The sequence below is a fragment of the Thamnophis elegans genome, chromosome 2, assembly GCF_009769535.1.
Source record: "Thamnophis elegans isolate rThaEle1 chromosome 2, rThaEle1.pri, whole genome shotgun sequence".
NCBI lineage: Eukaryota > Metazoa > Chordata > Lepidosauria > Squamata > Colubridae > Thamnophis > Thamnophis elegans.
The window spans coordinates 56,646,835-56,663,690 of NC_045542.1; the positions used below are offsets into that span (position 1 = coordinate 56,646,835).

The 16,856-nt window shown below is 38.8% G+C and overlaps 1 protein-coding gene across 1 annotated transcript in view; it reads left to right on the top strand.

Moving 5' to 3' along the window:
* Nucleotides 1–16,856, top strand: part of MGAT5B (alpha-1,6-mannosylglycoprotein 6-beta-N-acetylglucosaminyltransferase B) — a 260,592-nt gene that overhangs the window by 101,986 nt on the left and 141,750 nt on the right. The window contains 1 exon segment of the mRNA XM_032211348.1: nt 8,389–8,533. Within this exon segment, the coding sequence (XP_032067239.1) occupies nt 8,389–8,533 (145 nt within the window).

The window sequence follows — 16,856 nt, forward strand, 5'->3', positions numbered from 1 at the left end:
TAAAAATACAATAGTTATATAAGTGTATTAGAACTATATATGTACTTGCCCCAAAAGTGCTCTTTCCAAAGGCAACTGGGTCTTGTTTTTCCTTGAAGATGTTTCGCTTCTCATCCAGGAAGCTTCTTCAGTTCTTACTGAATGGTGGAGGATGGAAGGAATTATATTCCTCACAGTTGTCTGGTCCTTAGCACTCTTTGAAAATGTTGAGGCCACTTGGAGGTTTATCTGTGTCCTCAGGGTCACCTGAATAGTGCAAATGGGTGTGGAACTTTCTTGGAACTGCTGAAACAACTGTTGTAAACGAGAGAATGTACTTGACTAATATTCTCTTTAGATAAGTATATATAGGTTTGTAACTGTTCCCTGTTAAAATGATTTATTGCAGTGCATTTTTTTCTCTCTCGTATTTCTTTCACTTTTTTTCTTAAAGCTTTTTTATTCATTGTACAGCAATAAATGATAATAACAATAACAAAATCTTATTCCAGGCCAACCAGTTACATCTTATGCTAAGTCAGTTTGTAAAAGTACAGTTTGCTGAGTAAGCAACAACGGTGTGAATTTGCATAAGTTAAGCTCAAACCAAACCACATTTATGATTACCTGCAATGAGTATTGGGTATTAGGCTTACATCTCTTGAAGCTTCCTACTTTAAAGCAAGGCAGGACATATTTGTGGATTGTAGGAAAGTTCTTGGGCTCCATCCCCTCCCCCATTTTTTTTTATTCTGATGGTTTTTGGATAGAAATTGATATTGTATATCCTGTATGTGTGGATATATGGGAAGGGCTTTATAGTAACTTATAGACCACATCACAGTATGTAGCCACATCCATGAAAGTATTGCAAGATGATCTGAGGTGAGGTGATCATAGAAACATCGCTGAAGAAAAGAAATAAAGTCAGGACAGTTTTGTATCCAAATTGTATATGCTAGCTTGTATTTTTTATTGTTTAAGGAAAAAAAAGAACCTTCTTAGTGGTAACATCTTTTTAATGAAACATCATCCACCCTGAGATATGGTTGCCCCCCCCCCCCATTGTTCATCCAAAAAGCTTGGGGTTTGTCAGTGAGTCTGGGGACCTTACATGGAGACAGCCCATTAAGTAGCTGATTTGATTGCGTTGTTGCTCCCATGGATGTGGGCAGGAGTGGGCTGCTGCAGGTCCGCCCGGGTTCAGGAGAACCCGTAGCTAATGTTATGACCAGTTTGAAGAACCTCCAAATTCCACTCCTGGCTGCGCCAGCCACACCCCTTCCACCCCACCCCTCCCAGGAGTCTCCACATGGCCCATTTTGGAGGCAAGGTAAGTGCAGGGCCCACATGGAGCCTCAGGCAGGGGGGGATGGGCTTTCTGGAAGGTCAGAAACAGGCCCATTTCCAGCCTATGGAGGGCCTCCGGAGCCCAGGGGAGGAAATTTTTCCCCTCCCAGAGGCTCGAGGAAAGCCTCCGGAGCCTGGAGAAGGCGAACCCTGCATCACCGCCATGGTGCAGGAGGCTGACTAGGCCATGCCCACCATGGCCACGCCCACCCAGCAACCAGGCAGAGAACCTGTTGCTGAAATTTTTGAAGTCTATTCCTGGATGTAGGGTCTGTTTTTTTTTTAATGGGTTTTATTATATGGTGGATTTTTTAAATATTATAAGTCAGACATAGGTACCTATGTAAGTTGGTTGGCTATATACATTTGTTTAATAATAAAAATAAATCAATAAAAGATAAATGTACAGACACAATTTTAGAAAATGTTATTTTATTATAAATAAAAATTATTTCATTCTGGTGGGACAAGCAGTTAAGGAGTGTTCTAGGCATCAGTCTTTTTCCTCAACTGTTGATAAAGCCTCCACATATTATTCTTATGATATTTTATCTTTCATTTAATCATTTTGGTTGCCCTTGAAAACTTAAACAGGTCTGACCTATTTAGTAGTGGGATGAGAGACCACTGAGAAATCATGTGCTATGAAATAGATTGGGAAACTATCTTGGAAGAAACTATTTTTATATGGCTGTTGTAGGAAGTCAGCAACCCCCACCCCTGCTAGAAGAATGAAATATTCAGGAAATATTTAAAAGGCAGAATATTATACCTCCCTGGATGAGAAAAGGAGAAACATGCTCTTGGAAAGCAGTTCCCATCTTTGTTAATGGCCCCCGTAAGACTGGTGCCAACCTATCTACAAGACAAAAGACTGGGCCATCTTATCTACAAAACACTTTCAGCTCCAGGATGATAGGATTAGCTCTCACTCAAGATCCAAACCAGGACAAAGCCATTAAGCCATAATAGGAATTGCCCAAAGCCCCTTCATTAAATCACACAGCAAGAATCAACCAAGCCTGGGACTTCCAACCTACAGAGTTACCCTTGCATGGCCCCATGAGAGTCTGACAACCAATCAGAATACATTTCTTACACAGGAACAAGAAGCTCCAAGGCGGGGCCCAAGAGAGGGAATGAAACTCTCTCTCTCTCTCTCTCTCTCTCTCTCTCTCTCTCTCTCTATCTATCTATCTATCTATCTATCTATCTATCTATCTATCTATCTATATCTATCTCTCTATCTCTCTATCTCTCTATCTCTCTATCTCTCTATCTCTCTATCTCTCTATCTGTCTATCTCTCTATCTCTCTATCTCTCTATCTCTCTATCTCTCTATCATCTCTCACTCATGTGCTCAGGACCCCAAAAAACCATTTGATCCTGTCTACAATTAAAAACCATCTTTCCAAACAGCCTCCATGTTTCCACTGTGTTTCTCCCCACTTGGAACTGAACCCAGATGGACATTTCTTTCAGCCCTGTCAAGAAACAATTTAGATGTGTCCATGAATTCACTAGAAATCAAACTCAACTTATGAGAATTTATCTTATCTGGATCAAACAATCTATCAAGGTTTCAAGTAACACATCCCATTCAATAAGAACTCCAAGGCAGGCACTTTCCTGTGGGAATATTTTATTGGGACATATCAAATTGGCATGTTCCTGGTGAAAAGCCTGCTCTAAGTTCCCACTGATTTTTTTTACCTAATTAAAAGTAAAACTTTGTCACTTCCACTCAGAGTCTCCAGTCACATGGCCCAATCAATCAGCATACAGTCCAGTTGCTAGGCGACTTCACTCTCCACCTTTCAAACATCTGCACCAACATCCTCAATTCCCATGGGAAGGAATTTTATTTTGGGTACAATACTCTAACTATCTCTACACCCCACTCCCTGGCCCCTTCACTCCAGGCTGTGTCAGCCCTGAAGCAATGAGAAAATAAACCCCTTAGAACCGTGATGGCGAACCTATGGCATACATGGCACAGGTGGCACGTGGAGCCATTTGTCAGGGCATGCAAGGCGTTGCTGACTTTGGCCTTATTTTGAGGCCATTTTGCAGGAAGCCTCTGGAGGGTGAAAAACCGGCCTTACAGGCAAACCGGAAGTTCAGGAACTGACTTCCAGTTTGCTCATAGGGCCGGTTTTAGCCCTCCCGAACCTTCAGGAGCGTTCAGGAGGCTTCGTTGAAGGCTTCAGAGAGCAAAAAATGACCCTATGAGCAAACCAGAAGTCACTTCCGGTTTGTCTGTAGGACTGGTTTTTCATGTTCCGGAGGCTTCAGGGAAGCTCCTGAAGCCTCCGGAGGGCCTCTGGGAGGGGGGAGGCTGTTTTCACCCTCCCCAGACTCCTATAAAGCCTCTGGAGCTTGGGGAAGGTGAAAAAAGCACCCCCAAAATGGGGGGGGCATTGGTCGTGCGTGCATGCGCACTGGGGTCGTGCACATAGCATTATGGGTGTGGCATGCCCGCTCATGACCCCCTTGCGCTCTCCCCACTTTTGGCACGTGAGCCAAAAAAGATTTGCCATTGCTGCCCTAGAGAAAACTACAAAAAGGAAAATGGGCACAGTTCAGCCAACTTCAGGGTGGAAACAATCTGTCAAACAGGAGACTGTCCTCTGTTAATAAAGGACTATCTATAACACAAGCTACATGGTCATTATAATTCAATGGTAAACTTAAGAACAGATGTCTGACATCTCACACATGAAAGAGCCCATGGAGCAGAAGCTTGCCCATGTTCACAAGGTTACCACTTGTAGCAGAACCTCCCCTTACGACTAAAAGACAAGTTGCCAAGAAAAAAAAAAGGGAAGAACACTTATCTTTTTTTTCAAAATGAGTTTTTAAAGCCAAGTGGAAATTCTTCAGTAAAACAAGGACAAGGCATCTCATATTATTGGACAGATTATTCATATTGAAGGCAGGCTAGTACTTAATCAAATGCACTGCTGCTACTGTCATGAATAAAGTTTTGGTTGGGTTTTGAACCATTTTCTGATGTCTTTGTTTTTTAAAAAAAATTCTACACAGCCTGAGATCCAGAAATTAAACGGCTGATCTGAATATGGATATGAAGTAGTGGGAAAAAAATCCAGTTGCTTAATTTCTACATGTCAGGTGGTTCTTAAAAGCATTGAAGCAGAACTAGTGAAGAATTTGGCAGTCCCAACAGCATCAGGGATTCTTAATTATCTCTGCTCTCATTTGGGAGGAAAATAAGCATGTTAACAATAATATAACAAGGCTGTTTTCCCTGGTGTATTGAGTTCAGTTGTCTAGAGAAAGACATTTTAAATTATTCAGGAAGATTTAACTGAATAACTTCATTTTGTTCACCTGTACATTTCATTTTTCTGTCATAGGGGATTGGGTCAGCTCTTTTCTTTGTAACATAAAAGAAATCTGCAAAAATATATGCATTCTGAATGCACTTTCTCCTAATAATATTCATTTTTAAATGCATTTCACCTAATGTATGCACTTTTGCAAGCAATTTTCTCCAATATAGTATATCTTTAATGTATTTTTCCATAATAGGATACTATAAGAGTTTTTTTTTAGGGGTGGAAGTTTTGGACAATGGGGAAATTTGCATGAAAATGCAAAGTAGTTTTTAACATTCCTAGCTCAAATGGCCATGCTTCTGACATTTTTTTGTGCCTTAACAGCCTCATTGTAGATATGTAGAACTTTATAGCTATAGTATTACTTTTCTTAGCCAATCTCTGCACAAGGATATTGGCCTTTTTATATTTTGCCTCTTATAATAGAAAATTTGCTAAGAATTAAAACTCCTCACAAAGGTCATGCAATTAATAACCTGAAATTTAAGTGATAGCCATTGTGGACCTGAACCTTGATTCCCAAAATACTTAATTCAGAGCTAGTATGGTATTGTGGCTAATTGGTTGAACTAGGATCAGGAAGACTTAAGTTCCATCATGAACAGAAATCTGCTCAGTGCTTATGGCCCTGTTACTTTCCTTCAGCCCAGCCTACTTCATAGGATTGCTAGGTAGGAATATAATGATGGGAGATGACTTGTAAAATGCCTTGAACTCTTGGAGAAAAGGATGGGTATAAATCTAACCAAATAACAGAAGCAAAAAATATAAATAAATATTAGTAATCTTATGCCTTGATTGGCAAAATCCAGATAGCACCTAGATGGCAGCAGAAGAGTAGAGATTTTTGCCTCCCAGATATGGGAGCTGAAAGAATTTTGTCTCTTAATCCAGAACCATTGGGGCACGCTGCGTTTTACTGTTTGGTGGCAGGCCTATGTTTGATGCTAGGGAAAATATGCATTACATTACAGTGTGTCTGTAGGTCCCCAATTGTTTCTCTTGTCCTCTAACCTCCTGCTGCTTTGTAAATGAAAATTTGCTTTAAAGAAGTTCAGAAGAATGAAATGACAGCAATAAATTTGATGAGTAACTTAGCTTTGTAGGGGGCGTACATATAAATATTATACAGGATGAATTTGTTCTCTGTCCTTTGCTTTCATCTCAAGGTCTTTCTGGCATTAGCATGAACTAAAAAAACCAATAGGCTTGGTTTCTCAGCCAACATGATAAAGGAATCTATGGGTAAATGTATTAAGTAATGAAAGTTAATGCCGTTTGTAATGTTCTCCGAAGGTGTTTTGCAAGAAATAATTCCCATAGCTGTCAAAATATTTATTGAATAACAAGACTAAGGTTACAGCACAAATCCTGGAAATCCTGGAAATAACTTTAGTTGGGTGGTCATGTTAATCTATTATATCAAAAATAAGAATCTTGCGATATATTAAAGACAAACTCTTAGCACATAAATATTTGAGTTCCATTTTCCATTTCATCAAGTATATTGATTGGTCTCCTCAGAAGTATACCTAATACTTCCTTCCTTTCCTCAGCTCTCACAATTTTAAATGTAGCCCACTATAAACCTTAAGGACTAGACTTTTTTTTGGTACTTTTCTGCTGGTCCTGACAAACCAACTGGGAATCAGTTCAATTCTTAGCACTTTGACTATGGGAACAAGGTGGATTTCTTATATGTACTTATCAGTCGTTTTCCTTTTAACATTCCAAGGATTGAGGCAGAGGTTTTAATCTCTGGACAATAAGTGAATAGGAATCAGAGTAGCACAAGAACAGGTAGTCCTTAACTTATGACCACAATTGAGCCCAACATTTCTATTGTTAAATGAGACATTTGTTAAAGTGAGTTTTGCCCTATTTTATGCTCTTTCTTGCCACAGTTGTTAAGTGAATCACTGCAATTGTTAAGTTAGTAACCCAGATGTTAAGTAAATCTGGCTTCCCCATTGACTTTTGCTTGTCAGAAGGTTGCAAAATGTAATCACATGACCCTGGGACATTGCAATCATCATAAATATGAGTCAGTTGCCAAGCATCTGAATTTTGATCATGTGACCATGGGGATGCTGCAGTGGTGGGATTCAAATAATTTAACAACCGGTTGTCTGCCCTAATGACCATCTGGGTAGGTGGGGCTCGGTGGTCATGTGACTGAGTGGGCGTGGCCAACTCAAGGTCACTCAGGTCGATGGACACTTCGCCTTAGCTGTTACAATGTAATAAAGGTTAACCGGAGAGGCAGTTTCTGTAAGCAGGTCAATAAAGATTAGGCTAGAAACAACACCAGAATGGTTCCTTCCTGCCTTCCTTACAGGATTAGCATTGTAAAGTGGAAAAAAACAAAAGAAGATTTCTTCCAACGATCGGTTCTCTGAACTACTTAGAAAGTTACCAAGCGGTTTTCCCGAATAGGTGCGAACTGGCTGAATCCCACCACTGGGATGCTGCAATGGTCATAAGTGTGAAAGCTGGTCATAAATCACTTTTTTCATTGTAACTTTGGTCACTAAATGAGCTGTTGTAAATTGAGGACTACCTGTAGTGTTGAAAAGCACACTTTATTTTAAAGTAGAGGACTGCAAACTACAAATACAACTTTCTCAGTAGGCTGCTTCTGTGGAAGCTGTTGTATTTCATTGTGCCAACCTGCTTCTGCTGTCTATACTGCTAGTAACTATCTAACAAAGTGTTAACAGTTTTCCACAACTCTGACACCATCAAGTCCTGCCACTGATGACGGGTTCTTTGGGCACCTAGCTTCCTGACACCTCTAAAGATTAAAGGATCAGAGGCAGCAAAGCTGCATCATCTAATAGGAGCAAGTCATTGATGGTTCTTCAGGGTTATACCAAGTGTGGCAGTATAGAAAAGCAAGACAAAAAAATAGAACTTACTTTTAAAGCTTGTTTGTTTGAGTTTTAAAATTAAAATAGGACATATACCTAATTGGGTTTTTAAAGGCTCTTTTCTTTCCCGGATCATCTGGAAACTGCTACGTTGTCTTTTTCCTTCGCGGCTTTCTCTGCCTTAAAAGTTATGCAGGGATAATATTTGGGAAAACGTATAGCCACCTAGCTGAAAATTGACAGGATTAGTGACCTCTGCTATTTTTACCCAAATTCTGATGGAAAATGAAGGTGTTGCAAACACTCTGAAACTTCTTATTGGAGTCTCATAGAGAAGGTTTCTTACAGCTCAACTTAGTTTTTCTATGAATCTCAAATGTATTTTTATATACAGTGAGAGCTTATGCACCGGAGAAAAATTCCTTGTGTGTCCAATCACACTTGGCCAATAAATAATTCTATTCTAATCTAAAAATTGCAAACTAAGCTGGATCTATGCCTTCTTTCTCTATTGAATCTGCACTTTGATCTCAATCAGGAGCGATTCACACAGGCCCATCACACAATGTTATATTTGCGGTTAGGGGGGCACAAATGTTATTTTATTGTTTTTGCTGAGAACAAGCTATTCCAAGAACAGAGCACACCATGTAGTAAAGTAGGTCGGATTAAAATCTTGTCAACAACTCTTTCTCGCCTTTTCCCCATTCAGAAGAATTAATGTTTGCCCTTTCCGTCTGTCTGAATGTATCTCTGCTTCTTCTTGAACACCACTGTAGAATGTTCTTCTGTTCCTTTCTCTTTCTCCTGCTTTCCTGTATGACTGCAGTGATGGGGACTCTGGAGTCCAGAGGAGTGCTGAGGAAAATGAGTGATATGCTGGAGACAATGGTGAAGAGGATGGAAGTGCTAGCCAGGCTGGAGAATAGCACAGACTTCCGGAAAGGGGAAGAAGCCCATTTTCCAATGGACAGGTCAGTATCTATGGACTGAACAGTTGATCTGGCATTCTGTAGTGTCCATCCAACATCTTCTAGATTTAAGGACTGAGGTCCAATCATTCACTCTACATAGGATTGAGCTGCATGAAGGATGTATGTTTGCATGGCTCCAATTTCTTGGCACAATTAGGTGTGTAAATCATTATGTGGAGTACAGAATACAGCTATGTTCTCTTACGGCACTAATTGATTAACCAACCATGTGAATTGGGTTTACTGATTGTGAGTTCCAGTCCAGCCTTAATCATGAAATCTTGGACCAATCACACACTCTCAGCCCAACTCACCTCAACTCACCTTGTTGTTGTTGCTGCTGCTGTGGAGAAAATAGGAGGAGGAGAATAGTATGTTTACGACCTTGAGTTATTTGTAAAAATAATAAAGGGGGAATATATGTGAAACAAAAACAAATAAAGGTCTTTGGGCCTTAGTGTGATGACTTGATAAATTTAATGGTTGAGTTTTAGCTTAGCCACTGTGGTTTGAAAACCATGTTTATGTTCAGCTTGTTATGTACATGCAATTAATGAATCTCTGTTCATTGGGTGGTACAGGTGGTATATAAAAAAGAGAAGCAAATATAAGCTTATGTTTGAGGTCAAAATGCAACTTGGGATTGCAGGTATCATATCACCCATGTGTTCTTTTGCTTATCCTGGCAAGCAAGATTTCAACATGGTTAATTGTAAAATGAAGAAAGGAAAGAGAAAACAGAAGGCTCAAGGGACATTGTTAGGAGAAACAAATTACATACTATTTTCTGGTGTGTGTGTGTGTGTGTGTGTGTGTGTGTGTGTGTGTAAGACATCTATAGATTGAAAGATTCAGCAATTCTAGGGTTCATTACATATGGTTTCAGTAAAAATTTCATACTTCAACAATTTAGAAGATGTGATCCAGAATTTAGCTCTGTAGATTCTCTGATGGTATCCAGAAAAAGGAGGATATTAGAAGAACCTTGAAATGAATAATAGCTACTGTGTAAAAATATGTTTAGAGCAATGATGGGAAGTGTAATGTAGTTTTTTTTTTAGTAAGGGTAGTGATGACAATTAATTTGTATGATGGATTGGCTGTTCATTTTTTAAACATAGAGTTCTAATTTGATTTCAACTTGATGTGGGTCTTGAGAACATGGAAGATTAAGTTCTGATGACTGTGCAATTGTTAACAATGGAAATAACATTTTTTAAAGTTGGGCATTGTTATGGAACAAAGTTAATATTCAGAGTAATTAATACTACAATAGTTTAGCCAAAGAAATCTCCCTCTTCTCTTATTTTCTCATTTGTTACCCTCAAAGCATAATGTCTATCCAGATGATATATTTTACTTGCTTACTTAGGCTGAGCATAGTGGCTGCAATTCTGCAATTTAGTGGAGCTTAAACATCACAGAAACAAATGGGATTTTATTTGTAATGATTTTCTCCTGTTTGATTTTGGTGGAATTTAAATGCATCTCTTTTCTCATTGTGGGAAATTTAGACTTTCAGAGATATGAGAATTCATGTAGAACTGTAATTGTCCATGGGGTGGATGAATCTACCTCTGTATCTATACATAGTCCCTTCACATATTCTAACCTTTCTGTTTTTGCAGGTTTTATAACACAGGACAAAATTCAGATTAACTCCTAGCTAGTGGTATTTTAAGAGACACGGTGGCCCATTGGCTAAGATGCTGAGCTTGTCAGTCAGAAAGCTTGGCAGTTCGGTGGTTCGAATCCCTAGTGCCATGTAATCGAGTGAGCTCCCATTACTTGTGCCAGCTTCTGCCAACCTAGCAGTTCAAAAGCATGTAAAAATGCAAAGTAGAAAAATAGGAACCATTTTGGTGGGTAGGTAAAAGGGTTCCGTGCGCCTTTGGCATTTAGTCATGCCAGCCACATGACCACGGAGATGTCTTCGGACAGCATTGGCTCTTCGGCTTTGAAATAGAGATGAGCACTGCCCCTAGAGTCAGGAACAACTAGCACATATGTGCGAGGGAACCTTTACCTTTGCCTTTAATGGTACTTTATGATTTGCATCCTCCTCTTAGTCCATCTTATGAGATAACACTGTGGAGTAATACAATTCTGCCTTGAGACATTTTGCATTCTTTTTGAGAGTTAAAATTACTGCTAAAATGAGAATTAGTTATCCTTTTCAAGAAATAATATATGATTATAAAACACAGTGCAAACCTAGATTTGGTTACTCAGAAAAAAGTCTGTGTTAAACTGGAGCTCAGTTCCTATAACTGTATATATGAGCGTAGCTGGCAGACTTCATAATATAGAGTAGTAATTCTCCCAATTGATGTATTAATCATCATCGATCCACACATGTAAATTTATCTCAGATGTTAAACAGTTATCAATAGTATCAGAGGTGAAAACTGACATCACCTGTTTCATATTGAATATTCAACAGATATTGGAAATCAAGGATTTATGTGAACAGTAGACATCTACTGTATCAACAAACACAAAGGACTGAAAGTAGAATTGTTGCATGCTGTGGTAATAAGCTGTTTATTGTTAGACACCAGGCAGATTCCATTCCTAATGTCCTTTTTCACATTTAGTCCTTTTTCACATTTAGCTCATTGTCTTTTCTCTCCAGGAATTGCCTTTCTGAGAGAGCCCTTCACTGCTTTTCCCAGACGGTCTACTAAGTCTCACAAAAGAAAGGGAGAGGAGACAATAAAAAGCAGGAGAAGCCTTAGTTTTTGGCTTCATTCCAGCTCAGTAGTCCAAGCCCGCTTTGAAGAGCAATTTCCTCTTTAATGCAGCTACGGGCTGCTTTGAAGTTAAGCTTTGATTAAGTTAAGAGCAAATAAGTGAGTGGCAATGTTGACTGCTGGGTTGCTTTAGCAATCTTTCCTCCACCTCTTCTCCCCCCACCCCAATCCTTTCTTCTAGAAACAAAACTGAAGCTTCATCCATACTTCCTTCTGATCTCAGAAAGGAAACAGATAAGCAATGAAACATATGAATAATCAATATGAAAAATCAACACCAGCTTTGGATAATCTTTTAGGGAGCTTAATAGATTGCATTGTATTAAGGTGCATACATCATTGAGTTTTGCAGAAAACTAATGTGTTTATCTCTACTTCCCCCCTTTAAAAAAAAGATAAGCCATCACTATACCATTCTCCCTAACACCAAAATAAACAGCGACTTAAATTTGTTTTTAAGGGGCTGTAAGTAATGTGCCTTTAACTGATTTGAGACTGCTTCAGGGTTATTACAAGGACAGACTATTTGCCCTTGATCTGAAATTAGACTTTTACAGACTTTTGCTGAGCTGCAGGCAGGGGTACAATGGAATGTTTGTCAGTATGCACAATTCTTCAAAATTTAAAGACAGACATTGAACAATGCTACAAAATTATGGGACCAAGCGTTGCTGGTGAGAAGGTAGTAAAGTTTTGTTTTGTTGCCTTTTGAGTCCTGCCTAGACTAGTCCCTGCTGTTTCCTTGGCAAGTTTTTTTGGAAGTGGTTTGCCATTGCCTCCTTCCCAGGGTTGAGAGTGACTGGCACAAGGTCATCCATCTGGCTTTGGACTTCGGGTGGGATTAGAACTCATTGTCTCCCGGTGTTCAGCCAGGAGCCTTAATCACTGCACCAAGCTGGCTCACCAGCAAGATAATGCTGTCAGTATAACTGTTAACATCACATATACGAAAATTTGTTTGTAAGAATTTATATTTCTGATCAGCTGATGTTCATACAATGGTTTTCAAAGGCAATTAAGAAAGTTAAAATACCTGACTATATTAACACAGCAAAAGTCAAAATGGAATTTCAAGTTGGCCTAGAAAAGCAAAACAGGTTTTCAAAAAACAAAAAAGGAAAGAGATGAACCTAATTTGATCTTTGGACAGCATCAATGGTAAATCACGTGTGGTCCTCTTGGATGCTGCCTGGATCAAGATTCATTGGAATTGCCTCAACTGCTCTTGACATTTGTTTAATCAACATCAGCTTCTTCTCAGAGGACATTTCAGCTAGTGGCAATCCTTGGCTGGGCTTAGAAGCTAAGCAGAGTCAGGCCTGAATAATACTTGAATTGGAAACTTGCAAGGTGAATGGAAAGTTGAAAAAAAATCTGAAAAATGGTAATGTCTAATTACTTCCATACTTTTGCCAGGAAAATATGAGAGTACATCAGGAACTAAAAAAGTGTACTGTCCTGTATCTTTGATACTTTTTTTTTTGCAGGATTGAAACACCCTTAAAAAAAGTAGGACAGTTTGGTTGCCTTTTACAAAAAAAAGCTTTTGTTAAATGTGATATTTATCTGTAAACTTGGAAATCTTCCCTTTCTATTTTTAAGAAAATTGCTCCTATCTGCAGGGAATGTAATACAATATACTCAATACTCAACCTGTATTGAGTATTCCATATACTTGATGCTTGGTTAGGGGTTATCCATGGTGCCAGGTTGCCCCATCCCAAGTATCCAGAGTCAACCATCTTATTTATTTATTTCAATCTTATAGCCACTCAACTCACTAAAGCAACTTTGGGCAGCTGACAAAAATAGTAGCCAGGACTCTGAGATATTCCAGATGTAAATATCACAAGCTTGGTTGTATCCATAATTTAAATTGTCTTCTTCAATTAACATTTTTTCAATAGATTAGATTAGATTTCCCTCCACCCACAGGACACTCATTGGCTGTTCTTTATGGATACTGTTTTCAAATATATCTGGGTAATGGCAAAAACTCTTCCTTTGGCATAATTTCTTCTTATAATGAAAGCCCAGACTTTCAGGAACAGCTTCAGAATTAAGTTCCACATGGGATGACCTTAACTGTAAATAATTGAGCCCTGCTACTTTCCTACCATGGGGGAAAAAGATTGAAAACCTATGTTAAGTCTTTCTTGGTTTAAACAGCTCTTGTGTTACATAAAGAAGAGCCGAGATGGTGCAGTGGTTAGAGTACATGCTACTTCAGCTGACTGCTAGCTGCAGTTTGGCAGGTCGAATCCCACCAGGCTCAAGGTTGACTCAGCCTTCCATCCTTCCAAGGTGGGTAAAATGAGGATCCAGATTGTTGGGGGGAATAGGCTGACTCTGTAAACCGCTTAGAGAGGGCTGTAAAAGCACTATGAAGCGGCATATAAGTCTAATTGCTATTGCTATAAGAACTAAAAAAAGCTAATGTGCTTGGATGAAGAAAAGTGTGTGGAACTAGAAAAGTTCATTATGAAATTAAATACATTACTGAAGATATAGTGTAACCTCAAACAATTGGGGTGGTTCTTTGCCTTTTGACAATCACAGGGTTTAGGGGTTTGGTATTAATAATGACTTCCAATTTAGAGAAAGAATCCAAATTTAAGATGCAAAATCCTATGTAAAAAAACAGTACATAGTGTCAAACTTCTTTATACAACTAATCTGAAATCTGGGAGAGATATGATAGATTCTTCCTCCTGCCACAAGGCTAACTCACTGGAGCTATTTTGAAAAACAAATTTGTGGTGACTCTAGTTGCTACCATTTCTGACTTGGACTCATTCTTTCCTATCTGGTACCTTCCTGGAATTAATAGTTATCAAGGACTTAATCTAATTTTAGATTAGATGAATAGATTATTGGCTGGCTTGTGTCTGTTTTTGGCAGAGTTGAAATCTATCAGTTCTTCTGTTAGCAGACAGAGAGAATCCAAGCCAAACCATCACTCTCTGTGCAGAGTATAGGACATAGTGGGTTTATTTCTCCAGGGCTTATAAAATGACTGAGCATCCCTGCCTTGCCTCTGCTGTGAAAGTTCTACTTTCAGAGACCAGGAAATCTGAGACTGGCAAGAAAATAGCAACTCTTTGGATAGTGATAGGTTTTTTTTAAAAAAAATTCTAATTAATTAATATTGCTGGTCCTTCTTTTGGACTTTCGGAGCACAATAGTCTACAACCATAATCTTTATCCAAAGTGGGTTTTCTGCAGAAGGTATAGAGTGCCTTAAATGCAGTTCCCAGATCAATGTTGCTTCCCTCTTTCAGTATGTCACTGTGAAGAAGAGTGAGACTGGAGCCTTGGGGGGTTCCTGAGCCATCCATTTCTTTGCACAGATGTACTCACATCCTGGGTAAAAACATGGCAACAGACTTAAGGTAGCAGCATAGAACAATGGGGGGTTTCTGAGTTCAGGCAGTGTTGATGAATGACTATTGCTGCAATTACAATAAGGACAATAAGGAGGGCACTGGAGAAACAGGGTTTCATCCATTCTTTGTTGAAATCCTGGAGGATTGTCAAGTGTAGATGGCTCAGGGCCCAGTAGCTTTCAAAACAGTTTGTCTTCTGGCATAGCAAAGCCAGTTTAGCATATTACATAGCAGCATGTCTGAGCTCCTTTCTGATTGGATTCACATATCATGCTAAGGCCAATTTTTGTTAATTGTGGTTTATTGTATAAATCAGTTTGCTTGATTCACACTTCACACTAATCCATAATTGGTATTTTACCAACTTGCTAGTCACATGCAGTATAGCCAGCCACTCTGTGATGTATGGCACAAGCCCAGCTATCACATAAATTGCACAAGGAACTAGAGAGAACCCTGGATGTTAGATAAAGAAATCTGTCTCATTCATATATTTTCTTGATTAAAAAAAGAGTAACATTTGAAGCAGCCTTGACATTCTGGAATGCGAAATTCAATTAAGAGTTTGGAAGGTGGTTCATCTATCTATCTATCTATCTATCTATCTATCTATCTATCTATCTATCTATCTATCTATCTATCTATCTATCTATTTTGTTAGCGTAATTAGTAAAGGTAGAGCTTTCCCCCATCCAGTTGTGTCCAACTCTAGTGCTCATCTCTGTTTCTTAGCCAAGGGAATCAGTGTTGTCCAAATAAACATCCGTGGTCATGTAGCCAGAATGACTATATGCAGAGGCACATGGAATGCTGTTACCATTCTACTGAAGTGGTAACTATTTATCTACTCACATTTACATGCTTTCAAACTGCTAAGTGTGCAGGATTTGGGGCAGGAACGGGAGCTCACCCATTGCACAGCACTCAGGTCTCAAACCCAGCTGTCAGCAGCTTTCTTACCTGCTGAGCCATTGCACTGCCGGAGTATGATCAGTATGATGAATGCCTTTTAACTAGGCTTGAATGAATTGACTTAGATTTCTTCCAGCATTTTCACTGGGCCAAGCCAAATGTGAAGTCTATTCATACAATTAGCAATGTTGGTTGGGCTTTTTTATTAACAAAAAGAAACTAACTTTAAAAATGGTGGGACATGACGATTAATAATCAAGAGGAGGAGAATTTATGTTTTTGCTGCTGTCATTCTGCATATTAGAGGGGCGCTCCAATTTTTACCATTTTTCTTTTAGTGATCTGCAGGACTTGGAAATCAGTGGGAATAGACGCTCATCAATATTTTTTTTAGTTTACAAGTAATATGATATACTATAGTTGGACTTGTCTTTTGAGACCATCCTTATTGTAAGAAGGTCTCATTCTATTCTCGAATTTATAGCCATTTCAAAACATAACTCAGGCATTAAAAGGAATGATGCTATGATGTTGGAACCCTGCTGACAAGTATAAGTAGATAGTTTATCTAGTTCTTTTTCACTCTAAATGTTTAGTGTTTATCCATAAGCTTCCTGAAAAGTATTTAGAGGCAGAGGGGTTTAAAACAAACTATAATTAAATATTTAAATGAGTGGTATCTACATACAACTGCAAACCTTAATTAGTTGGTTGAATTAGTTGCAGTTGGTTTAGTCTGTGGAATTTCAAAAGCACTGAAGTTTTCTGGAGAAATATGAACAATTTTGCTCCTCTGAGGGCAAATTTGGAATGTTTCTGTGGCTGCAAGAGTCATGTGCCTAATCAGATTTGCTGCTTGACTGAAGTGATACGAGCTCCATTGTGACATCTCTAGATTCTAAAATGCATTTTCAAAAGGCAGAAGAGGCTAGAAGTGATGAGTGCAGCCTTTGTGTTAGGGATGGAGTGGCTCTCCTACAGCTGTGTCCTCAGAATTGCTTGCAATTTTGTTGGCATAAAGACGTGTAATTATTTGATTATATAATAATGGACTGCCTCCAAAAAGTAGACAATTAATCATATTTAATTATTACCAGGAATCCATTAATTTCACAAATGTAAAACATTCATTTCAGTATTGTAGTTAGTGACTTCACTCCTGGTTACATATAATGAGTCACAGCATAATACTTAAAGACATGTTTTGTTAGTCTTCTGCCAGCTTTGCTCTTTTTAATTCTGAAGTGTTGCCATATATAGACCATCTTTCGA